The sequence below is a fragment of the Gorilla gorilla genome, chromosome 20 (assembly GCF_029281585.2).
Source record: "Gorilla gorilla gorilla isolate KB3781 chromosome 20, NHGRI_mGorGor1-v2.1_pri, whole genome shotgun sequence".
Taxonomy (NCBI): Eukaryota; Metazoa; Chordata; class Mammalia; order Primates; family Hominidae; genus Gorilla; species Gorilla gorilla.
In genome coordinates, this window is record NC_073244.2 from 47,586,983 (window position 1) to 47,614,378 (window position 27,396).

General features: G+C 41.4%; 1 protein-coding gene across 4 annotated transcripts; it reads right to left on the minus strand.

Moving 5' to 3' along the window:
• Positions 1-850: 850 nt before the first annotated feature.
• On the minus strand, positions 851-27,396 carry ZFP82 (ZFP82 zinc finger protein). 4 transcript variants are annotated; one of them, XM_004060600.4, is made up of 5 exons: positions 26,959-27,396; positions 18,257-18,343; positions 16,349-16,475; positions 14,360-14,452; positions 851-2,991 (listed from the first exon to the last, which is right to left on the minus strand). In XM_004060600.4, exons 2-5 carry the CDS (start codon positions 18,263-18,265, stop codon positions 1,622-1,624), a joined length of 1,599 nt encoding a protein of 532 aa, XP_004060648.1. In that variant the 5' UTR covers positions 18,266-18,343; positions 26,959-27,396; the 3' UTR covers positions 851-1,621. The 4 variants fall into 4 exon arrangements, with proteins under 4 accessions (XP_004060648.1, XP_055225092.1, XP_055225091.1 ...); XM_055369117.1 differs by having other exon boundaries at positions 26,969-27,305; XM_055369116.1 differs by having other exon boundaries at positions 14,360-14,455; positions 26,969-27,305.

The window sequence follows — 27,396 nt, forward strand, 5'->3', positions numbered from 1 at the left end:
CAACTTTTGGTTGTCTTGAAATATAGTTTGTAAAGGATAGGCAAGGTAAATATTCCATTCTTTTCCTTTATTTGTTAATAATGCTCTAGTATGCTCCATAACTAATCAATGCATTTGGTTCAGGAAAAAAAAAAGCTCAAAGGTTGGAGTGGTCACGATAAAAGGACATAGGAGCCAATTTGAGGGGATTGCCTCAAAATGCTAAATTGACAATTTAGCATTTTTAAAAAACAATGAAGTAATTAAAAAATTAATGGGGCTTCATAATACAGGTGACTTCTAATTTCCAAAGTTTCATGTTATCCTTTGTCAATTTTTAATATTGACTGGGGCCAGAGAATGCTGATTGTAGAATTTTTTTTTTTTTTTTTTGAGACAGGGTCTTGCTGTCACTCAAGCTGGAGTGCAGTGGTACAATCACAGCTCACTGAAGCCTCAACTCTTGGGTTCAAATGATCCTCCCACTTCAGCCTCCAGAGTAGCTAGGACTACAGGCATGCACCATTATGCCCAGCTAATTTTTAAAGTTTTTTGGTAGAGACAGGGTCTCACCATGTTGCCCAGGCTGGTCTCGAACTTCTGGCCTCAAGCAATCATCCTTACTTGGCCTCCCAAAGTGCTGGATTTACGGGCATGGGCCACCTCACCTGGTCTAGGGTATCTGTTTTTTAATGAACAAACTGGAAAGGAATTCCTTACTTTCAATATTTTAACGAGAATAAGATATCTCAAGTTCAATGAAGGTTAAATGTTGGTGGAAGGCATTTATTTCTATACTCATTATGCCCACAGCCTTTAGTATGAATTATGTAAAAAGAAATACTAAGTATGATAATAAAAGAAAGTTTAGTGGCTTAAAACAACAACCATTTTATTATAGCTCATGTTTTTGTGGGTCAGAAATTTAGGCAGGGGCTCAGCTGGTCAATTCTTCCATTCTACATGGCATCAGTTCAGGTTACCAAGTCGCTCACTGGCATTTAGCTGGTGGCTGGTCTGGTGGATCCAAAATTTCACTCAAATGTCTGGTATCTTGGTGGATGTCAAGAAGACAGGGTTCAGCAGGTGCCTCTCCCTCTCTACGTAGTTTCAGGGCCTCTTCATATGGTCTCTTCAGCAAAGTAGCCAGACTTTGTAACAAGACAGTTCTGTCATTTCATGAGATGAAGTAACCCTACCAGTAAAGTCTGAGTCAAGAAACCAGCACAGCAGTACGTCTACCATATTCTACTGGGCGAAGCAGTCACAGAGTCTGCCTGTATACAACAGAGGGATGTAAATTCCACCTCGATTGAAAGAGTGTCAAATTGCTGCACTCTTATATGACCATGTCATAAATTTAAAAATTATAGCACAGAGCAGTTAAGCGTCTTGTCCAGTATGACACAAAGTGATGGGATAGGGATGACAGTAAATGTCTTTCTCATTCTTATAACAGGATTAGTTTTTAGAACAAATATGCTGAAGTTTCAGGTTTGAGTGATGATGGACTACAATACATTATCACACTCTTTTAATGGTATAAAACCTCTAATGCCAAGGCAGTTGCATGTATGGAGCAAAATAGATTAATTACTACATTCATAGAATGTTCTATAACACAGAAGTTGAAAAGACTTTCTTAGATTTTTACATTATGAATTTTCAGATGATGAGTAAGGTGTGAATGTTGCCTAAAGGCCTTCTTACATTCCTTACATTCATAGGGTTTCTCACCAGAATGAATTCTCAGATGTTGAATAAGGGATGAATTAAGTCTAAAGGCCTTCCTACATTCCTTACACTCAAAGGGTTTTTCGCCAGTATGAATGCTCTGATGTAGAGTAAGTTTTTGGCGCAATCTAAAGGCCTTGCCACATTCCTTACATTTATAAGGTTTCTCACCAATATGAATACTCTGATGCTGTGTGAGTTGTGAAAGTAGTCTGAAGGCCTTCCCGCATTCCTTACAGTCATAGGGCTTAACACCAATATGAATACTCTGATGTGAAATAAGTTGTGAGTAGCGACTAAAGGCTTTCCAGCATTCCTTACATTCGTAAGGTTTTTCACCAGTATGAATTCTGTGATGGAGAATAAGATGATAACCACGGCTAAAGGTCTTTCCACATTCCTTACATTCATAGGGTTTCTCACCAGTATGAATTCTCTGATGGAGTGTTAGTTGTTGTCGCACTCTAAAGGCCTTCCCGCATTCCTTACATTCATAGGGTTTCTCACCAGTATGAAGTTTGTGATGTACTCTAAGACCAGAACCACACAAAAAGGCCTTCCCACATTCTTTGCATTCATAGAGCCTGTCAGCACTATTAAGCTTCTGATGCCGAGTCAGGTGTGCGTACTGTCTAAAGGCCTTTCCACACTCTTTACACACATAGGGTTTCTCACCAGTATGAATCCTCTGATGCAGAGTAAGTTGTCCTCGTACCCTAAAAGCCTTCCCACATTCTTTACATTCATAGGGCTTCTCACCAATATGCATTTTCTGATGTACTCTAAGATCTGCACCACATATGAAAGCTTCCCCACATTCCTTACATTCATAGAGTTTTTCACCAGAATGAAGTCTCTGATGTCGAGTAAGGTGTGCAGTCTGTCTGAAGGCCATCCCACATTCCTTACATTCATAGGGTTTTTCACCAGTATGAATTCTGTGATGAAAAGTAAGCTGTTGGCGCACTCTGAACGCCTTCCCACATTCCTTACATTCATAGGGTTTATCAACAAAATGAAGTCTCTGATGTGGAGTAACAGATGTGCGTTTCTGGTAAGAGGACACCTTTTCAGATGGCATTTTCACACTACTGAAGTATCCTTCTTGAGGTCTCTCCTGTCCTTCAATTTTTCCTGTGGATTCCCAGTCATTTTTTAAAATGAGACCCTTAAGGCCATGGTTTTCAATTCTTTCCATTATCTTCCACTGGGATAAATTTATTTCATAAATGTCATTTTCTAAAGATAACTTCTTGGTCTCATACTTGGTCTCCAAATCTAAAATAAAACAAGAAAGCAAACACATGCTGTTTTCTTTTACTAAAAGAAGCAACATTTCTAATGTAGAAATAAAAGACAACAAAAGTAATCCTTAACCAAAACTCTAAAATATTGTTATACAATTTGGAAAGAAAAAAAAAAGCCAAAGGGAACATCAGGAAAAATGAGAGTTCATACAAAATAGCAAGATTGGTGATGAAGTAAACATTTTAAGTCAGTGGTTCTCATATTGAGGTGTGGATCAGAATCACCACGTAGCTTGTTACTAACGCTGAGGTTTAGATACCACCCAAACCACCTGGATCAGACTCTGCAGTCCTGGAAGGATATTTAATATCCTCTACATGATAATTCTGATGAAGATGAGAGGTCGAGAATCTATACTTAAATTTTTTTCATCTTTATTCATTCTCAGAATCCAGTCAAGCTCACTGTGGTTAAGAAGGCCTCTGCTTACCTACATCATATGATCTCAAACTAGTGTCCCCTTTACTGCTCCCTGGAGAGGCCTTCTTGCAGACTTCACACGTCCTAACTTACTTCCATCTCCTCGGACTCTTCACAGTCTGTTCTATCTCCCACAAATCTCCTGATTGGGCTCTTTGCATGGCTGGCTCCTTTCATCCTGAGATCTTAGATTAAAAGTCATTTCCTTTAAGGTTGACCCTATTGATAGTACCTAAATCCATGTTGCTATTCTCTATTCCTTGCCTTTATAATAGCTCTCAATTTAAAAATTATATATTTATTAACTTCTCCAATTGTTATACTGCCTATTCTTACCTATAAACCTCCTCAAGGACAGAAACAATCCCTAGTTAACGCTACATTAAGTAATAAATGCTAAGCATATAATAGGTTTTACTCATTTAATTCCCATAGCTACATACTTGTTCTAAATGTATCTCTCTGCCTCTAGTCTCTCATGCCTTACTACAGTGATTAAATATTCTCTTTATTCATCCAGGGTAGCCCAGCTAAATACAAGAATGGAAATAGGTGGCTGTATATTCCTATGCATCCGCCACTGCTTATGCCTTTACCTATGCAGTGCACTGCCCATTTGCCCCTTCACATAGCTATGGGTAACTTTTTCTTTGTCTCTACACCATAGCAAAGGTATTGAGGAGTTCTACCTACTCAATCTCCCCTTCAACTTATTCTATTACTCATTCATTTGACAAATGTTCAACTGGTTTTGTTCTTTCCTCCCATTGCTCAGGTTTTCTCCTTTCCATTCCCTCATAGTCAAGGCCATTCCTGTTTTTTTAGGAAATGTGTATCAGTGATTTTTCAGACAGGAAAACATGTCTATATCTTATTGAAGTTCTTATGAAATTCATGGCACAAAAAGACAGGATATGCTTGTAACTCAGAAATGTGGAAAAAAGTAATGTGCATGTTCAAATGTTGCAGTCATCTGAATGTGAAGGACTTGCTAACAGAAGTCACGTTACATGTAGGCCAGAGGATGGCAAGCCAGCAACAGGAACAGCCAGAGGAAAATCTACATGCTGAATGAGTTGTGTATGAGAGAGAAACAGGATGAGGTTTTCAATTATGATAAGGTGGCCTCTATTAAAAAGCTGAAATCTAGACACAAAACTAGGAGTTAGCAAAAAAAAAAAAAAAAAAAAGGTTGAAATTATATAGACATTTTCTACTAAAACTGGAAATTAATAATAAAATTAAAAGAAACAAAAGTAAAATCTACCTGAAAATTCAAAAGTCTATATTAAATAACTCTTAGGTCAATAGGAAAATAAGATCTGAAACAATGTTTTTGGTTTTTGCTTGTTTGTTTGTTTTTTGAGACAGAGTCTCACTCTGTTACCCAGGCTGGAGTGCAGTGGTGTGACCTCAGCTCACTGCAGCCTCTGCCTCCTGGGTTCAAGCGATTCTCCTGCCTCAGCCACCTGAGTAGCTGGGATTATAGGCATGTGCCACCACGCCTGGCTTTTTTTTTTTTTTTTTTTTTTTTGTATTTTTAGTAGAGACAGGGTTTCACCGTGTTGGCCAGGCTAGTCTCAAACTCCTGACCTCAAGTGATCCTCCCATCTCTGCCTTTCAAAGTGCTAGGATTACAGGCATGAGCCAGGCCACCTGGCTGTATTTTTGTTTTTTTGAAAATAATGGGAGGCCAGGTGTGGTGGCTCACACCTGTAATCCCAGCACTTGAGGAGGCCAAGGCAGGAGGATTTCTTCAGCCCAGGAGTTCAAGACCAGTCAGGGCAACATGGCAAGACCTCATCTCTAAAAATAATAAATTGGCTGGGCGCGGTGGCTCACGCATGTAATCCCAGCACTTTGGGAGGCCGAGATGGGTGGATCACAAGGTCAGGAGATCGAGACCATCCTGACTAACACGGTGAAACCCCGTCTCTACTAAAAATAGACACACACACAAAAATTAGCTGGGCGGGGTGTCAGGCGCCTGTAGTCCCAGCTACTCAGGAGGCTGAGGCAGGAGAATGGCGTGAACCTGGGAGGCGGAGCTTGCAGTGAGCCGAGATCACGCCACTGCACTCCAGCCTGGGTGAAAGAGCGAGACTCCGTCTCAAAAAAAAATACATAAATAAATAAAGTAATTAAAAAATTAGCTGGGCATGGTAGTGTGTGCTATAGTCCCAGCTACTTGGGAGACTAAGGTAGGAGAAGTGCTTGAGCCCAGCAGGTCAAGGCTGCAGTGAGCTCTGTCTATGCCACTGCACTCTGGGTTGGGTGACAGAGCAAGACTCTGTTTCTTTAAAAAAAAAAAAAAAAATTAAGCCTACATTTTGAAAACCTGCATATAAGTATCTATAAAACATAACCATAGTGCTTATAAGAAAATTTACAAACTAAAATACAGCAATAAAAGTGAAAAACATCATTAAAAGTCTCACTCAAAAAAAGAAAATAAAGCTGAAGCAAAGCAGAAGAAAAACATTAACTGATATAAAAGCAGAATTAGAATACAGAAACAGAAGTAATAAAGCATAAACCAATTTTTTTTTTTTTTTTCTGAGATGGAGTTTTGCTCTTGTTGCCCAGGCTGGAGTGCAGTGGCGCAATCTTGGATCGCTGCAACCTCTGCCTCCCGGGTTCAAGCAATCCTCCTGCCTCAGCCTCCCGAGTAGCTGGGACTACAGGCACACGCCACCACGCCCAGCTAATTTTTTGTATTTTTACTAGAGACGGGTTTCATCATGTTGGCCGGGCTGGTCTCAAACTCCTGACCTCAGGTGACCCACCCGCCTCGGCCTCCCAAAGTGCAGGGATTACAGGCGTTAGCCACCGCGCCTGGCCTCTAAACCAATTTTTTAATCAACAAAATGTAAACCATGGTTAAGATAATGAAAACAGCAAGAAAGTACAGACATAGAAATAAGAAAGAACAAATGAAAATGATCATGAATACACAGGACAGATGACTATGCTAATAAATTTGAAAACACAGCTAAAATGGATAATTTGTTGTTTTTTTGTTTTTTGAGACAGAGTCTCACTCTGTCACCCAGGCTAGAGTGCAGTGGTATAATCTCGGCTCACTGCAATCTGCACCTCCACCCGCTGGCCCCCCGCCATGCCCCACCACCTTCAAGCGATTCTCCTGCCTCGGCCTCCCAAGTAGCTGGGATTACAAGCACATGCCACCACACCTGGCTAAATTTTGTACTTTTAGTAGAGAAGGGATTTCACCATCTTGGCCAGGCTGGTCTTGAACTCCTGACCTTGTGATCCACCCACCTCAGCCTCCCAAAGTGCTGGGATTACAGGCATGAGCAACCGTGCCCAGCCTGAAATGGATAATTTTTTAGAAAAATATAATTTATCAAAACTGATCATGGAAGAGATAGATGTTAATAAAATGTTTATATAGATCAGTTCCCATAGAGCAAATAGAGAATGTGATCAGACTTACCATCCCTTTTCCCAAGAATAAAGCTTTACAAAACTTATTTAAGTTTTAAAGACAGGCTATCAAAATTCTTTTTCAACTAAGAAGATCAGGACTTCCAAACTGTTTTCATAAAGTGATACTGATATAAAGATCGCTCACAAAAAGAAAACTACACACCAATTTTCTGAACACTGAGGAAAAAATTCTAAATATCTAATAAAACAGCACATTGAAAGACCCAAGGGGTGTTTATTACAAGAATGTTTTAGGCCGGGCGCAGTGGCTCACACCTGTAATCCCAACACTTTGGGAGGCCAAGGTGGGTGGATCACGAGGTCAGGAGTTCAAGACCTGCCTGGCCAATATTGTGAAACCCTGTCTCTATTAAAAATACAAAAGTTAGCGGGGTGTGGTGGCACATGCTTGTAGTCCCAGCTACTCGGGAGGCTGAGGCAGGAGGATTGCTTGAACCCGGGAGGCAGAGGTTGCAATGAGCCAAGATCACGCCACTGCACTCCAGCCTGGGCAACAAGAGCAAAACTCCATCTCAAAAAAAAAAAAAGAATGTTTCAATGGTTCAATATGGGGAAATCTATTAAGACAATTCAATATACCAACAGAGTGAAGGAGAAAAAAAAAAAAATCACACAATCAATTCCGTAGATGCTGAAAAGGTAACTACAAAAAGACCAAAACTGTTCCTGAATTTGTTTTCCCAAGAAACAGCGTCACCCTCTGTCACCAAGGCTGGAGTGCAGTGGTGCAATCACAGCTCACTGCCGCCTCTAACTCGTGGGCTCAAGCAATCCTCCTGCTTCATGTTCCTGATTTTTTTAAAAAAAGCTCAGTGAAACTGTAATGATACTTCCCTAAATGATAAAGTATATATTATCTTACCAAAAAGGCAGCTTGCCTAACATTACCACTACTATTAATGATGTAGTATTAGAGTTATTAGTCAACATAATTAAAAAATCAGAAAAAAAATCAGAGGTAGAAGAATTAGAGGTAAAACTCTATTTCCAAAGGATATGCCTGTCTAATTGGAAAACTCAAAGGTTTAAATATTATAAATGGCAACAAAATTTAGAAAGGTAGCAGGATATAAAATCAAAATACAAACAACAATATCCTTTGAATATACATTTAACAATAAAATATGAGGGGAAAGATCTCACTCATAATACTTACAAAAATTTAAAATATATGGATAACCTTTATGAGGAAAACTTCGAAACACTCACGAAGTATTTAGCATTGTGTATACTGAAGAAATCATATACCAAATCACAAGGAAGAAATTCCTGCACAGAAGCTAAGGGTGCCCCACCAAGGGTGGTCATACTAAGAAGTTGCTGAGCAAGAAGCAGGTGTGGAGACAGTGGCAATACACAGGGTAACTGCTGTGTTCAAAGTGGTCAGATAAACTTAACCCCAGGTTACTTCTCCAAGGCCAGACAGCAACTACTACTGTTTACCTCCAGAGAAGGCAACAGACAAGAGGTTAGGGTATCAGAGATGGGTCAGTGGCTGGTCATGTCCTGGGGATACAGCCACAGTCGCAGGCCCAGGTGACAAAGCACCCCACCTCACAAGAGGCAACTATGTTTGTTCCAAACAAATTTAGGTGCGTTTCACTTTTTTCCTGAAAGTATCTAATTTAATTTAATAAATGTTAAATAAATTCATGAGTGTAAACTCATGTATAACAATGAGAAAACAACTGATTCTATGAAAACAAAATTGAACATTTTGGAAAACTGGTGATAAATACAGATTGCTAAAAATCTCAGCTGTCGAAAATTAAGTGTGGGAAATACAATAGTAAAAAATGAAAGAAAACATAACAATCAAGACGTATTCTGTACTCATACTGCAAGTTTGGTTCCTATTCTACTTTAAAAATAAATAAAACTGGAAATAATAGACTTATGTGTGTGATTTAGAGGAAAAATGAAATACAATGAGACAATGGAAAGGAAGACTTGGACACTATCAAAAATACTGGCAAACAGACATACATTTGAATGTTTTAAGTTAAAATAATACTTCTATGGTATGTACATAAAATATACGACCCATTTTTTTATGACTAACAGACCTATTACCAGTCCTAAATCTGTTGGATCAAAGGATTTCTAGTCCATTAAACACTTCTGATGAGAATGTAGAAAAGTCCTTTTTTTGATCAGGTAAAAATATATAAATATAAAAAATCATAAATGTGATTCCTCTTTGCAGAGAACCACCTTTAATTAAACAGAAAATGTCATATAAATCACTTAGACTTACTCTATTTGGGCACTGTATCAACCATCTTACTTTGTTGATACAAGAAGTTCTGGGATATAGAAGATTTGGTTCCAGGGAAGTCCTATTTGCATTTCAACATAGGGATAATGTACAAAGATCTGAAAATAGTAAAACCTGACATCTAAGGAACTGTACTTCGGAGAATCAATTTTAATCACATCCTGAATAAGCCCATACTGAATGCTAATAATATTCCATTGATGCTCTCACATTCTATTGATCTTCTTTTTCACTGAGAAAACAGCAACAGAAGAATATGCTATCTTCTCTCCACCATCCTGAGCAACCTACCTGCACACATAACTACACTGTTTTTCCCTTTTATTCCCCCTTACTCACTGGATCCCTTCTTACTCCAGTCTCAAGGACAATTATGCCTTTCTCTACTGCACTGATTTCCTCCACCGACAGAATCATTCCTATGAGCACACAAACATGCCCTAATGTCATAAAATACACTGCTTTTTAACCCATATCCCCAGTGTAACTGACAACCCTATTTCCCAGCTTCCCTTCATATATAATTCCTCCAGACTTGTCTTATACTCATTCTTGTTACTGCCTCACCAATCCTTCTCTCATCAAGTCACTCCACTCGGGCTTTCATCCTGACTCCATTGAAAATCTTTCTTGACAAGCTTACCAGGATTCTCCATCTTGCTGGAACCTGGGGTCAATTCTCAGTCCTCATTCTCTACTCCCTCCATGGTGAAACATTTCCTTTATTTTTATTTTATCTCAATGGCTGCTCCTTTTTTTTTTAAATTTTTTTAGTGGCTGCTCCTTCTTTCCCTCTTTCAAAGGTCTACAGGGTGGAGTGACCCACGAGTCAGTTCTCGGGCCTGCCTGCCTTCCCTAGTTGGTCACATCCAGATCCATGAATGTAAATTCCAATCATACAGACAGCCAAACATAAACCAGGCTGTAATCGCTCCGAGTTCCGGGTGTACATATTCAACTGCCTACACAACATCTCAAACTGGACAGATAATAATCATCTCAAACTTAAAATATCTTAAACTGAAACTCTTAGTGTCAGCTTTCCAACTTGCTCTTCCTATTTTCCTCACTTCAGTAAATTCTGCTTCTATTCACCCAGTTGTTTAAGCCAACACTCATTTCTTCTCCTTTTATATCACTCCTTCCCACTTAGTTCACTTATAATCCTATCAGCATGTTCTTTTGACAGCGCCTTCATACACATCATGAGCCTAACAGCTTCTTACTACTTCCTAACAATGCCATTCTTATCCAAACCACCACCCTGTCTAACTCAACAACTGAAACTGCCTCAGTATCGGTGCTTCCTGCTTTTGCACTCAACCGGAGAAATCATTTTAGAATACAAGCAGCCCGTGGCTTTCAATTTCTCTTAGTGATTCCATTACCGGGTCCTTGCCTAACTCTGATCTCAGCTTCTTACTTTCCCTTTCCCTGGTCTGACCATAATGGCCATCTTTGTTATTCCTCAGACTAGCAAGGCTAATGCCCCACTCAGACCTTTTCTATCAGCTCATAATGCTCTTTTCCCAGAAAATGACATGTCTTGAGCCCTTAATTCATGTCTCTTCTCAAATATCACCTCAAGAAAGTCATTTGTCCACTTTTCTGAAGGCATGTTATTTATACTTTAATCAAACTTTCTTAAAGGAAGAATAGAAAAGAAGAAAAAAAAAATACATGGTCTTGTTTAAGATGTCTAACTCTGAGCCAACACTTACTATTTTGGCTAAATGCTTCCTGACTAAATGGATATTATCTTATTCACTTGGAACCTCTGCATTACATTTTGAGTGTTAATAATTGCAAATGTCATTTAATTACCTGAATATGAATTTTAAAATAGATTAGGGGGCCGGGCACAGTGGCTCACGCCTGTAATCCAGCACTTTGGGAAACTGAGGTAGGCGGATCACAAGGTCAGGAGATCAAGACCATCCTGGCTAACACGGTAAAACCCCATCTCTACTAAAAATACAAAAAAATTAGCCGGGCATGGTGGCGGGCGCCTGTAGTTCCAGCTACTTGGGAGCCTGAGGCAAGAGAATGGCGTGAACCCAGGAAGCGGAGCTTGAAGTGAGCTGAGATCACGCCACCGCACTCCAGCCTGGACAGAAGAGCGAGACTCCATCTCAAAAAAAAAAAAAAAAAAAAGATTAGGGATGAGAGGGAAAAAGCATGTTTTTCTTTCTTTTGGTAGAAGGTTAAGTCAGAAGATAGAACATTACAAACAGTGTAGGCACTGAAATGGTCCTCTGGTTATAAGAACTAGTACCCTAAAGTAAGTGTCCTCAGCCAGACCTGAATATACAGAAAACAAAATACAAAATTACAACATATGTCTCTGAATAAAAACATTTTTTAAGACCTTTTGTGGCCGGGTGCAGTGGCTCACACCTGTAATTCCAGTACTTTGGGAGGCTGAGATGGGCGGATCACGAGGTCAGGAGTTCAAGACCAGCCTCAGCAGCATGGTTAAACCCCATCTCTACTAAAAATATAAAAATTAGCCAGGCATGGCCAGGCGCGGTGGCTCACGCCTGTAATCCCAGCAGTTTGGGAGGCTGAGGCGGGCAGATCACGAGATCAGGAGATTGAGACCATCCTGGCTAACACGGTGAAACCCCGACTCTACCGAAAAAAAAATACAAAAAAATTAGCCGGGCGTGGTGGCGGGCGCCTGTAGTCCCAGCTTCTCGGGAGGCTGAGGCAGGAGAATGGCATGAACCTGGGAGGCGGAGCTTGCAGTGAGCAAGATCGCGCCACTGCACTCCAGGCTAGGTGACAGAGCGAGACTCCGTCTCAAAACAAAAAACAATAACAACAACAACAAAAATTATCCAGGCATGGTGGCAGGCACCTGTAATCCCAGCTGCTCAGGAGACCGAGTCAGGAGAATCACTTGAACCTGGGAGGCAGAGGTTGCAGTGAGCTGAAATCACGCCACTGCACTCCAGCCTGGGGAACAGAGTAAGACTCCATCTCAAAAAAAAAAAAAAAAAAAGGCCAGGCGCGGTGGCTTACACCTGTAATCCCAGCACTTTGGGAGGCTGAGGTGGGTGGATCACAAGGTCAGGAGTTCAAGACCAGCTTGGCCAAGATGGTGAAACCCCATCTCTACAAAAAATACAAAAAATTAGCCGGGCATAGTGGCACACGCCCGTAATCCCAGCTACTCCAGAGGCTGAGGCAGAGAACTGCTTAAACCTGGAGGGGCAGAGGTTGCAGTGAGCCAAGATCACGCCACTGCACTCCAGCCTGGGCGACAGAGCGAGACTCCGTCGCAAAAAAAAAAACAACAAAAAACCTTTTGAAACAAGAGCTGCAAAGAGAGATGAAAACAGCACAGACAAGGTAAACAAAAGACCATGAGATCATTCTCTCTAGAGTCTATTATATCCATGTTTCTTCTTAATGTGAAGATAGATGGATACATAGATAGAAAAATCAAATAAGAATGATATTCTGTGAACTAGGAGCTATCTTCTAGAATAATTCATATGAAACTTTAGTTGCTGATAAAACATATATGATTATACTATCAAGCATATCATTTTTGTAGTCTTTTATTTCCCTTTAATAATTTATGAGAAAAGGTGGGGGAGAAAAGGCTTCTCTGACAACTAAAAGAGTCTTCCCAGCACACATCTCCATCCCCTTACTCTGCTTACTTTTCTTCATAGCACTCTCATTACCTGACATTGTATTTCCTATTTATTTATAGTTATTATGTTTCTCTTATTACAAGGTAAATTTCGTGCGGATGGAAACTTGATTGGTTGTTTACCACTATATTGATAGTGTCTGTGACAGTGCCCAGCTCCAAGGCCACCTATCTATTTATTAAAGACCGAAGTAAAAGTCCTAAACCCCGACAGACTGAAGGACCCTCTTTTGGCTAAAGACCCCCAAACTTTAAGTTCCTAGTCATGGCACATGGCAGGAAAGAAGGCTGGTCATGACCCATTTGCTTCCAATCCCTTTCACCTTTCTGATCATTAGATTTTCTCAAAAGTCAGCTAGAGAAAATAAAAGGCTGAAAGACCCTTTTGCTTACTTCATCAGAACACTCCCCCACCACTCTACACTCCTGTTTTTATGGTTCCAACATGACAGCTATTCCAGTCCACAGCTTCTTCTTGATAAATGACTTCCAGCCTTGGACTGGTTTTGACTGGTCTCCCAAGGATACACAGATCATGGACTTGTGTCCTACATTTACCCTTTTAATGCATAGGTCCTAGTTATAATGCATTTAAATGTTAAATCTCTACCCTAAAGTGGCCATAGGACTTATGTTAACCTAATATGCATGTGCACAGTCTCTTTCCTGAGTATTCATAGCTCCTCCTGTAGCCTGTTGAATATGTATACTTGGCTAACATTCAGCATACATTTCTGTCTTACCCTCTCCCTCCCTCGAAATGCCCGTCTCTGGGCAGAAGCCTAGGCTACACTTCCCAGTCTGTCAGAATAACCGCCTTGCAGGCTGCAATCCTTTATGAAAAATAAAGCTCTCCTTTCCAAATGTATGAACTTTGTCATTCTTCGGCTGACACTATAAATGCAAAAGAGGGGCTGGGCACAGTGGCTCACATCTGTAATCTCAGCACTTTGGGAGGCTGAGGCAGGCAAATCACCTGAGGTCAGGAATTCAAGACCAGCCTGGCCAACATGGTGAAACCCCGTCTCTACTAAAAATACAAAAATTAGCCGGGTGTGGCGGCACATGCCCGTAAACCCAGCTACTCAGAAGGCTGAGGCAGGAGAATTGCCTGAACTCAGGAGGCAGAGGTTGCCTCCTGGGCAACAAGAGCGAAACTGCATCTCAGAAAAAAAAATGCAAAGGAGGAAAGCAACTGAATCAAAATATACAATGGTTGTCAACAGTGAGCCAAAGAGAGCACCATCTTACCCCTCAGCTCCATTAAGGAGGAGGAAAACTAGAGAGAACAATAATAAAAAAGAAGAGTGGTAAATGGGACAAATAAGTGCTTCTTTTAGTATCCCCCAGCTAAGACCTTAATTTGCTCCCCATGTCACAGACCTTTCCTCCTTGGGCCACAGACCTTTCAAGAGGGCTTTCTAAACAACATAAGGATGTGCCTCTTCCCCAGTGATCTGGGGTTCCCTGTGGTGATGGCTTCTTCCTGCCCAACTAGCCCTCACCTGGATATTGTCTTCTTCCTTTCCTCACAACTTTCCAAGGCTCTTTTCCTTGCTCCAATGAGGAAATCACATCTGGTTTAGAAATGAAGCATCCTGCTTAGAAGAAAAGGAATACAAGGTACATGAAAATAAAAAATAAATCAAAATTACTTTGATTCAGTCTTGGTTAAAGTATATGTCAAAACAGTAATTAATAAGGCAAAACAAATAAGTGAAAGATGTTTTAAAAACATTTACATTAAGGTTACACAATAAATAGAGACTAGAGAGGGAATGAAAAAATCTTTTTAAAATCTATATTCATATAAGTATTTCTTTTTCAGAGGCAATAGTGGTTGAGATGACAGACTGCTGGGTGCAAATCCTGCCTGAACCACATCCTAGTTGTATGACCTTGGGCAAGTTACTTCCATGCTACCTTTTCCTTCCCTATAAAATAGGGATAATCATAGTACCTATCTTATATGATTATTGTTAAGATTATATTAATATATGTCTGTATCTAAACATTGCCTAGAGTATATACCAAACACTATTTATATTTCATTAGCTATTGGTTATTGTTATTTTGCTGAGAGGAAAAATAAGCTTCCTGGGACATGTACTATTATTTCTTGGATAGTCAAACAATGTTACATTAAATGTAAAGTTCTTGGATTTTAACAGCTTTACTGCAATATAATTTATATAACATAAAACCTACCTAAGTGTACAATTCAATGATTTTTAGTAAATTTACAGAGTTGTGCAAACATCACCATAACCCAAACTTAGAATATTTCCATCATCCCCCAAATATCCCTGTTGGTCACTGGCAGTCAATCCTCATTCCTACTCCCAGCCCCAGACAACCATTGATCTTCTTTTTGTCTCTATAGATTTGCCTTTTCTGGGCATTTCATATAAATAGAATCATATAATATGTAATCTTTTGCATCTGGCTTCTTCCACTTAGCATAGTGTTTTTTATATTCTTGCATGCTATAACATGTATCAGTAGTTTGTTCCTTCAATGAATATTCTATTGTATGACTATGCCACATTTTATTTATCCATTTATTTAGATAATGTGAATAATGCTGCTGTGAATACTTATACATCTTTGTATAGACACGTTTTTATTTCTCTTGAGTAAACATTTAGGAGAAGTATTACAGGGTCATATCTATAGTATCGTACATTCCCACTGCAATGTATGAGGGTTCTAGTTTTTCCATATACTCACTAATAATTATTTTGTCTTTTGACTAATAATTGTATATATTTATAGGCTACAATGTGATGTTTTGATACATGTCATTGTGGAATTAGCAAATCAGGGTAATTAGCATATCCATCACCTCAAATATTTATCATTTCTTTGTAGTGAGGACATTAAAAATACTCTCTTGTAGCTATTTTGGAATATACAATATACAATACATTATTATTAACTATACTCATCTTGCTGTGCAATAAAACACATGAATACAATTCTTAGATTTTTAATTTTCAATCATAAAAGTAGGTAAAACTGAATATGTTTGTTTATTAATGGAAGGAATGAGTTCTCCTGAATTGTAAATACATGCTGTTGATCCATTTTACCACTACATAAATCATATGTATTATTTTGATAGAGCTAATTCAATAAGCAGGATCTAGCTATTTCCCTTACAAAATATACCAACAAGCAACAAAACATCTAAAGCAATTCTGAATTCAAACACAAAGTGAAACTTGTTTTCTTTGACGCTGGTGAGGCTACAAATCACAAAGATCTCAAACCCAGCCCCTTCATTATTAAGGCCCAAGGGCTACTTAAGGATGGGGAAGGTGAATGTGCTTAATGAAGGTGCTCACTTCCAATGAAATAAAGCTCAAAGTGTTCCCTTTAGAAAGTGGAGCAAAAATTTAGATAGCTTCCTAAAAGACACTCTTGAAATTTCCACAGGAAAAAGCTGATTTACAGAGAACACAGTCTAAATTCCCAGAAGCAGATAACCTTACCCAGTGAGACCAAGTTGCTGTAGTTCTCCAACATCACATCTCTGTACAAGTCCTTTTGTTCCAAGTCCAGGTATTCCCACTCTTCCGGAGAGAAGTCTATGGATACGTCACTGAACATCACTGATCGCTGAAAGGACAAACCACACATTATAAATGAAATGGAAGAAAATGTATTTTAAGGTAGAAGGAGAAAAGAGGGAAGAGATATTGCAGGAAGTGGATCATATGGCAAGAAAACAGGCTTGGGCTGGAAGCCTGCAACACAGCGAGTCAGGAAATGAGTGTGCCTGAAGCAAAGTGCCTGGGTTCCCGAAGGATCCTGTTGCTACAGACACAGACTCTTATACTCTGGCAAATCTTAATAATCTAGATACGCCTGGGAAAGAAAAAAAAATCAGTTTTCCAATTAAATGAAATACTGTATATAAGCCTTTGCCTACTATGTCTCCCTCATCAATTCCCAAGGAAGGTGAGTTCTTCCACCCCTTTCTTCTTAAAGAACAGATTTTTTTTTAAAGTCTCCCTCCCTACAATATCTTTATCTTAGAAAAGGATCTAAATGCAATTAGAGAATGTCTTCTAAGTTTATCCTAGAAGCAGATCATATCATAAGCATTTTTCTAATTATGACTGTTAAAAATTGGTTGTATAGGCCAGGCGCAGTGGCTCACACCTGTAATCCCATCACTTTGAGGGGCCGAGGTGGGAGGATCACCTGAGGTCGGGAGTTCGAGACCAGCCTGACTAACAGGAGAACCCTTGTTTCTACTAAAAATACAAAATTAGTTGGGCCTGGTGGCACATGCCTGTAATCCTAGCTACTCAGGAGGCTAAGGCAGGAGAATCGCTTGAATCCAGGAGCAGAGGTTGTGGTGAGCCAAGATCACACCATTGCACTCCAGCCTAGGCAACAAGAACAAAACTCCGTCTCAAAAAAAAAAAAAAAAAAAAAAAATTGGTTATATAATAGTCTATACAATGCATATATGAGATTTAATCATTCTTTTATACTTAGATATTTTGGTTGGACAAAACCTTAAGATCCTCCTCAATTCTGGGAGTCAACGTGACTAGTTATGTACCTGGATTACCTTCTCACATGCTATCACTTTCCATCCCTCACTGTATGCCTTCCTGGTTCCTGAGTTAAAGGATATTGATACAGCATAATCCAGAATCACAAAGATGTCATTCTAGACCAGCACATCCTGTTCAACCAAAAATGGAATCTTGTTCCTGACTGTAACTCAGGAATTCCAAAAGAAGATCTCAGATCTCTCTGTAAGACCTAGCCACACCCCTACTCAGTCCTAGAAGCCTCACAAAACATGAGATCTTATGATATACTGAGGCTGAGGCCAACTAACAGCAACTCTTACCTTTTTGTTTTATAACTTTTTTTTTTTTTAAGAGACAGGGTCTCCCTCTGTCACCTAGGCTGGAGTACAGTGGCACATCCATAGCTTCACTGGGGCCTCAAACTCCTGGGCTCAAGCAATCCTCCATGTCAACCTCCTAAATCGGAGGGATTACAGGTGCAAGCCACCATGCCCAGCCATGACCCTTATCTTATGTACTTGGAAAACTCAAAGTTCAGTTTTCCTATGAGTGGCTAAATGGGCCCATGGTCAAATATTTTTAAGAGATTTCATTTTTCCTCCATTGCAGCATTTAGCAGAAGACTGAGCACATACAGGAGACGCTGAATAATTTGTTCAACAAATATAAGAACAATGACTAGACTAAAGAGTGTTCATAGGACAAGCATTGTGGTTCACCCGCCACTGGATTTGGAAGAACTGGAAGAAGGTTCTTGGATGGAGCTCTGATAGTAAGGAAGTTTCAGAATAAAAAAATGGTCACAGAACCTTAACATGATAGTATTCCTAGGAGGAGAAAAAAACTTACAAGGGCCATGGTATAGAAATTCAAGAACTGGTCAGTCCTCCTTGGGGTTTACTTGCCAGAAGAAGCACCGAGTCCACAAAGGCTGATCTAGGGAGAGGAAAACAAGGCCATGAGATCAGATGGACCTCAGAAATCCCCAAATGACTTGAGTTACTATGACCTTTCCCCTCTTCTGATCTCTCTACCACAGCTCCTCCAACACACACGCGTGCACACACACATAGGCAGAGAGAGAGAGAGAGAGAAATTTGAGGGAGTCTGGACGAGTCTAATCCCTTGCTAATTCCAGGGCTGATAAGGGGCTGTATCATCTAAACCACAATCTTCCTCCTTCAAAGTTTCATAGGCCTGTTTAGATTCACCAGACACAAAGAGAGAAATTCATAAAGACCAAGCCTGGCAGCCATTACCACCACAAAACTGCGCACTGGCAGCCCTGCTTGAAGCCAGAACAACTTTCAAAATCCTCTGGGCTCATCACTCTCTCTTTCCAGTCAGAATCAGAATCATCCACATTGTTTTCTGGAATTAATTCATTTGCCATTCTCTTTCTTACAACCTAGGCTGAACAGGCATGGATTCATGCTCTTGGTCATTTGACAATAACAAATGTCTATTTATCAAGAATTCCAGTATGTTGGGTGTTATATATGTATGTGTGTGTGCGTGTGTATGTGTGTATATATATATTTTTTGTTGTTGTTTTGTTGTTGTTCTTGTTTTTGTTTTTTTGAGATGGAGTCTTGCTCTTATTGCCCAGGTTGGAGTGCGGCGGCACGATCTCAGCTCACTGCAACCCCCGCCACCCGGGTTCAAGCAATTCTTCTGCCTCAGCCTCCCAAGTAGCTGGGACTACAGGCACGCACCACCACGCCTGGCTAATTTTTGTATTTTAGTAGAGACCAGGTTTCACCATATTCACCAGGCTGGTCTCGAACTCCTGACTTCATGATCCGCCCACCTCGGCATCCCAAAGTGCTGAGATTACAGATGTGAGCCACTGCACCCGGCCTGTTTTAGCAATCCTCAGGATTGCTCTTTAGCACAATAATTATTCTATCCATGCAATGGATCAGAAATTCACATGAAGAGAAATAAAACCACTTGGGCTGGGCGAGATGGCTCACGCCTATAATCCGAGCACTATGGGAGGCCGAGGCAGGTGGATCACCTGAGGTCAGGAGTTCGAGACCAGCCTGACCAACATGGTAAAACCCTGTCTCTACTAAAAATACAAAAATTAGCTGGGTGTGGTGGCAGATGCCTGTAATCCCAGTTACTGAGGAGGCTGAGGGAGGAGAATCGCTTGGACCTAGTGGGGCAGAGGTTGCAGTGAGCCGAGATTGCGCCATTGCACTCCAGCCTGGGAGACAGAGCAAGACTCCATCTAAAAAAAAAAAAAAGGAAATAAAATCACTTGTAGAAATGCAGTTTATGAGTAGCAAAGCTGCATTTGGAATCATTTATCTAACCATAGAGTCAGCTTTCCTTCAACTCTAGCTCTTGTCTCTGAAACCCAGAATTTCTATTCCAGTGAGAGAAAACTGGCATGCATGATTCACTAAAAAAACCATAAAATAAAAATAACACATTAGCTCACCAACAGGTATCTGAGTACCGATACCCATATTTGCAAGCATGAGAGGAAATGAACATTCTAACCAGTATACTGCAGACTGCATAGATTTTAAAGTATATACAAGCAGCATTTAAACCACGCATACTCTTTGATTCAGAAATTCTACTTTGAGGATTAAAAAAAAATTGTACGTATGATCAAAGGTATGTGTAAGAGTATGTTGACCTTGTTCATAATGGAAAAAAGCTGGGAAGAATCTAGATGTCCTTCAATAGAAAACAGATTAAATAATCCTGGCTAACATGGTGAAAGCCCGTCTCTACTAAAAATACAAAAAATTAGCCAGGCATGGTGGCAGGCGCCTGTAAGCCAAGCTACCTGGGAGGCTGAGGCAGGAGAATGGCGTGAACCCAGGAGGCGGAGCTTGCAGTGAGCCGGGATCATGCCACTGCACTCCAGCCTGGGCAACAGAGCAAGAGCCCGTCTCAAAAAAAAAAAAAAAAAAAGAAAGAAAACAGATTAAATAAATCATAAAGCATCCATAGAGTAAAACAAACTGTTGCCATTTAAAAAATGATAATGCAGCTCTTTAACTGGAAATATGGAAATATGTTCAGTACAGTTTGTTGAGTGAAGAGTGCAGTAACAAACAGTTGTGAGTAGTATGATCCTGTTAAGGTACAGCAAAAACAGACGTGAGAGAGAGAGAGAGAGAGTGTGTGCGCGTGTGTATTAATCTCTAAGTGCTAAGTTTTAGAAAATACACAAGGACATATAAAATACTCAAGATATATAATCTCTTAGAAAAATAAAATGAACATTATGAGGACATTTGTAAAGTATACATGCAAATCAGCACAAAGAAACACTGACAGGCATCAATAGATATTGATCTTGATTTCCTTTTCACTTACATTTATTTCATAATTCTACATGACCATATACACTTGAAATATATATTTTAACTTCGCATAGCGGAAAACGTTCTTTAACTAGGTTAAAGAGATAGTTTTTAAAGTAGTCATCCCTTGAACTTGGAGAAAGAAATTCAATATCCTAAAAGCAGCTTCTATGTTTTTACTGGTTTTGTTGATTTCAGCTCCCAAAATCTGAACTGACTCTATGATTTCTAAGTGTGTTCATGTATGTCAGAGTTCTGCCTATATAAACATAGCTAAACATCTTCAATTAACGCCTTGTTTCACTGCTGCTACTTCTCATGACTTCTTGACCAAGCTTTTGTTTTGTTTCTGAAAGAGTTGTTTTAGCCATGAGGCCCAACTAGGAGCTGCTGAATCTTCTTGTCCTGTTCATTTGCATCGACATCATGAAAATAAAAACTATAAGGAACATGCTTATTACATAAAATCCATTACCCCATAGGAATCCCATGAGTTCGGTATTATTTGGTTGTGACCTGACAATGCTTGCTACAATCAGCTGTCTGCTTCCCATGACCTCTCAAGCCATGCCACCTGAATTCTTCAATGACTTTACCTCACCTATCTCAGTGTTATTCTTGCATAGGCTTATCTACCTTGAAAGACAACAAACAACGTAAGGATACCAACCATGTCATTTTGGTCACTGTATTTCCCCCAAGGACTGGCACAGGATCTGGCATATTGTGAGTATTTTATAAATGTTTCATAATTCAACCCAGAAATTCCACTTTTAGGAATTTATCGTTAGGAAATATTTGTAAAAGTATACAAAGATGTATTGCAAGAGAGTTCATCAAAGAATAATTTATTGGCCGGGCATAGTGGCTCATGCCTGTAACCAACACTTTGGGAGGCCGAGGCGGGCAGATCACTTGAGGTCAGCAGTTTGAGACTAGCCTCGCCAACATGATGAAACTCCATCTCTACTAATAATACAAAAATAAGCTGGGCGTGGTGGCAGACACCTGTAATCCCAGCTACTTGGGAGGCTGAGGCAGGAGAATCACTTGAATCTGGGAGGCGGAGGTTGCAGTGAGCCGAGATTGCACCACTGCAGTTCAGCGTGGGCAACAGAGTGAGATTCCGTCTCAAATAAAAAAGAATAATTTACGACAACCTGAAATCAGATACCTAACAGTAGGCAACAAGTTGAATAAATGATGTTCTACTATATTATAGCACATTATGCAATTATTAATGATGGCATTGGCCCACATTAATTAAAGAAGGAAGATATTCATGATAAATTACTAGCTATGGGAGTCAGACTAAAATAATATGTACAATGTTGGGAGGTGGCAGACTCTCAGTTATTAAAAATACAGGCTTTGTTATCAAGATTCAGGATATGAACAGAGCTCTGAGAATTATTAACTGTGAGAATTTGGACGCATTAATTTTCAGTGTCTCAGTTTCCTCAGATATAAACTAAGGAATAAACAGTACCTACCTTATAGGGTTGTTGTGAAGGTTAAGAACATAATACATAAAGCACTTAAAATGGCTTACTGTAAGCACTAAATTCAGTGAAAAACATCACATACCCCTCATTCCATTATTTTAAAAATTATCTTCAATAATTTTCTTTTTTTTTTTTTTTTGAGACGGAGTCTCGCTCTGTTACCCAGGCTGGAGTGCAGTGGCGTGATCTCGGCTCACTGCAAGCTCCACCTCCCGGGTTCAGGCCAGTCGCCTGTCTCAGCCTGCCGAGTAGCTGGGACTACAGGCGCCCGCCACCACACCCGGCTAATTTTTTGTATTTTTAGTAGAGACGGGGTTTCACCATGTTAGCCAAGATGGTCTCGATCTCCTGACCTCGTGATCCGCCCGCCTTGGCCTCCCAAAGTGCTGGGATGACAGGCGTTAGCCACCACACCCAGCTTCAATAATTTTCAATTTAAAAATTTGGTATTTGCTGATAAATTATCTTTAACAATTTCAATAGTAGTCCCTTTCTCTAAAAACTTCTTGAGATTTTTCAGCATTGCTCTTAAAACATTGATAAATGTTAGAACTAGGCTTGAAAATGTAATTCTACTTCTTTTTTTTTTTTTTTTTTTGAGACACAATCTTGCTCTGTCGCCAGGCTGGAATGCAGTGGCATGATCTCGGCTCACTGCAACCTCTGCCTCCCGGGTTCAAGCGATTCCCCTGCCTCAGCCTCCCAAGTAACTGGGACTGCAGGAGCATGCCACCACACCCGGCTGATTTTTTGTATTTTAGTACAGACAGGGTTTCACCATGTTGGCCAGGATGGTCTCGATCTCCTGACCTTGTGATCTGCCTGCCTCGGCCTCCCAAAGTGTTGGGATTATAGAGATGAGCCACCGCACCTGGCCTATGTAATTCTTCTTAATAATGTTATCGAAAAAGGATTCACAGAAATCAAAAAGTAGAGCAAGGCCCCTGTTACTTTCCATCCCTAGTAGCTCCAAAGGGACACCCTTCCATATCATAAAACCAGCTCAAGAATTTTGCTTTGATAAGGTATCATATTAAATACTTTTTTTTTTTTTTTGAGACAGTTTTGCTCCTGTTGCCCGGGCTGGAATGCAATGGCAAGATCTCGGCTCACTGCAACCTCCACCTTCCGGGTTCAAGTGGTCCTCCTGCCTCAGCCTCCCAAGCAGCTGGGATTGCAGGCATGCACCACCACGCCTGGCTAATTCTGTATTTTTAGTAGAGACAGGGTTTCACCATGTTAGTCAGGCTGGTCCGGAACTCCTGACCTCAGGTGATCCGCCCGCCTTGGCCTCCCAAAGTGCTGGAATTACAGGCGTGAGCCACCAGGCCCAATCTCTTTTTCCTTTTTCAAACAAAGTGTTGCAGAGTCTTTGTCTCCTTAAATGATCAACTGTTGTGATTCTATTTTGGAAAACAAACACATGTGCACAAGTGCACAGAAAAAAATGGAAAAGCAAACATTAGAATAGTAATATTTATTGTGGATGGTGAGACTATGGGCAACTTAAATTTTATTCTTATAGAGTAAAGATGACTGGGTGGTAGGGGATGGAGAAAATCGGTTCTGAATAGTGCTAAATATAGTTGGCAGCTTAAACCAGGACTTTCTTTTTTTTTTGGAGACTGAGTCTCACTCTGTCACCCAGGCTGGAGTGTAATGGCAGGATCTTGGCTCCCTGCAACCTCTGCCTCATGGGTTCAAGCAATTCTTCTGCCTCAGCCTCCCAAATAGCTGGGATTACAGGCAGGCGCCACTGTGCCCAGCTAATTTTTCTATTTTTAGTAGAGACAGGGTTTTACCATATTGGCCAGGTTGGTCTCAAACTTCTGACCTCAGGTGATCTGCCCACCTCAGCCTCCCAAAGTGTTGAGATTACAGGCGTGAGCCACTGCGCCCAGCCAATTAAACTATTTTCATACACATAAAATTAAAAACAGAGTTGTGAAGAAGGAATATCTTTTAGTTGTTAAGAAAATTGTGATTCTATAAGCCTGTGACATGAGTGGGTTTTGGGAAAATAAACAACAGTGTAGCACAAATAAGTAACACCCATCAGTTCTTTAACTGTTCTTCATCAAAACAATGGGCTATTTTCACTCTCAAGATTCTTCTATCAATGAACACAATCAAGCAACATTCCTAAATTCAGTAAAAGTATACCAAAGCAGACAGAACAGTGTGGTAAACAACAGTTTATCTTTTTTTCTCCACTAAGAAACTAGTTTTATACTATGTATAATCCTTGCAAAATGTTTTATAAATCTCTAGCTTATTAAGAGGGATTCATACATGATTAAAGGTTTTGTGAGTCATCTTGTTCAAAACTATTGCTTAGACAACATCGATCACAAGCTTTTTTTCCTTCTCATAATTAACAGTATTTATTAATGGCAAAAAGCTGCATCACATGGAGTGTGGCTTATTTAATCGTTTCCTACTATCAGACACTAATTTTGTGTCTAACATTGAAAAACATTCTCAAAGGTTACAGACTTTGATTCTAGGCCAGTAGATCTGAATCTTAATGGATCATGTTTGATAATCTCATTAAATTACATATTTTCTCCCCATAAAAGTGGCATATTAACAGATATCTATAACAATTTTATGTACAATTTCAAAGAGTATCTGGTCCCCTGAAAGCCTCAAATGAATTCAAATTACTTCTGGTTAAGAATTCCTGTTCTATGGCCAGGCACGGTGGCTCATGCCTGTAATCCCAGCACTTTGGGAGGCCAAGGCAGGCAGATCACCTGAGGTCGGGAGTTCAAGACCAGCCTGACCAACATGGAGAAACCCCGTCTCTACTAAAAATACAAGATTAGCCAGGCGTGGTGGTACATGCCTGTAATCCCAGCTACTAGGGTGGCTGAGGCAGGAGAATCGCTTGAACCTGGGAGGCGGAGGTTGCGGTGAGCTGGGATCACACCACTGCACTCCAGCCTGGGAAATAAGAGCGAAACTCCGTCTCAAAAAAAAATAATAATAATATTAATTCCTGTTCTAGGCTGGGCGCGGCGGCTCATGCCTGTCATTCCAGCACTTTGGGAGGCCGAGGCGGGCAGATCACTTGAGGCCAGGAGTTTGAGACCAGCCTGGCCAACATGGTAAAACCCGGTCTTTACTAAAAATACAAAAATTAGCCGGGCATGGTGGTGCAGGCCTGTAATCCCAGCTACTTGGGAGGCTGAGGTATAAGAATCGCTTGAACCACGGAGAGGGGGGTTGCAGTGAGCTGAGATTGTGCCACTGCACTCCAACCTGGGTGACAGAGCAAGACCCTGTCTCAAAAAAAAAAAAAAAAAAAAAAAAAGAATTCCTGTTTTAGACTATTTAAGCATCTGATCTGGCTCATTTATTTTTTACTAGGAAATACTCATCACAATTGGCTTAGTATTTTCATTTTCCCCCCATCTATAGAAGGCTGCTGTAGAATTGCTCCAAATCACTACTTAAGAATACATAACTAAGGTTTATTAAGTACTAACGAGGTCTCAGGAACTGTTCTAAGAACTTTACACATAGTAATTAAAAGAAGGCCCACAGAAGTAATGAAAAACATCTACCAAATGCGTATGTGCATACAGGCTCTCGGGAGGGGACCTAGGTATCAGCTCAATGCACAGGACATTTATGGAGAATGAAACAAATATTCTCATGTCCTAAGAAATAAGAATGCATTTCACAGAAGAAAGCAGAAACACCCACTCGCCTCGACCTTGACTTAAACAGGCAACAGCAATTCATTCCTCCTCCCGCTCAGACCCCTTTTCTTAAAGAGTTGGGCAGGACTGGCTAAGAAGGGAACCAGGCTTTTCTTGCAGCCCAGCCTCGCATGGTCAAATTAGGGCACAATGCCCCCACCGCCCACCCACACATAACCAGAGTAACATAAGAGAGATGGTGTTGTTAACTCTTCCCAGTATCAAAGAAAGGCCAGGGTCATGGATGCCCGGGGCTAGAACTGGAGTTCACAATAGCTTCCTGGAAGCAATGCTGTGGTTCTGAAACCTGCAGCTGGACTCTTCAGAGCTGTGAGTGCACGTGCATGGGTCCGGGTCCGCGAGGAGGTGGTGTGGGAGTCCCTTCCAGGAGCAAGCCTGGGCGGGAGCGGGGGCTCGTTCAGTTCTAATATTCCTATCCCAAGGTCGGGTCTGAGCCTTGTTTCGCTGTTGCCCAGGCTGGAGAGTAGTGGTGCTATCATAGCTCGCTGCAGCCTCGACCTCCTCCTAGGCTCAAGCCATCCTCCCGCCTCAGCCTCTCGAGTGGCTGGGACCACAGGAGCACGCCATCACACCCGGCTCACTTTTTAAATTTCTGGTACAGATGGGAGTTTCGCTTTGCTGCCCAGGCTGGTCTCGAACTCCTGGCTTCCAGCAATCCTCCCGCCTCGCTCTCCCAGAGCTCTGGGATTACAGATGTGAGCCACCTGGTCCGGCCTAGTCTGCGCGTTACTGCTGGGAGTCTTTGGCGCGCAGAAACTGACCGAGGGCCATTTCTCTGCAGCTGGGCCCGGTGCGAGCAGAGGATGCTGGGGTCAGTCACGCACTCCACGGCCACAACAACCTTCGCTCATACAATAGTCTCTGCACCCAAGTCAGCCGCACAGACTCCGTCACGTCCCATCCCCGGCCCCGTCACGCCCACGACACACACACCCGGGCCTGAGGCGCGGGCTCCCGCCCCTCTGCGATACTGCAGTGGCCCCGCTTACCTCTCCTTACCCCCTGGGCCGCAGCGCTTTTCCTACGGATTACCAGGACCGACGCTCCGGGCCAGGACTGCTCACTCGGGGCGCGAACCCGAGGCACAGCGATGCCCGAACGGAGGGAGCCGCTGCCGGGTCGGGCCACAATCCCCGGGTCCTAACGGGCTGCGCGCGGAGGCTGCCGGGAGGGCCGGGCGCGCTCACGGAGTGCGCAGGCGTGGCCAGTCTCAAGGGTCCCCTCGCTGGTGCAGCCCCTGCTCTGCGTGAACCCGGAGCCGGAGCTAGGTCCGTCCCAGCGAGGCTGCGCTTGGAGTCCCTTAGCGCCTGGGGACGGCGCGGCAGGGCCTGGAGGGGAGCGGGGACAGATGGCTGGCGCGTTAAAGAGGGGCGCCCGCGACCGCCTTTCTATAGTGCCAACTAGGGAGCCCTGTGAGCGAGAACGGC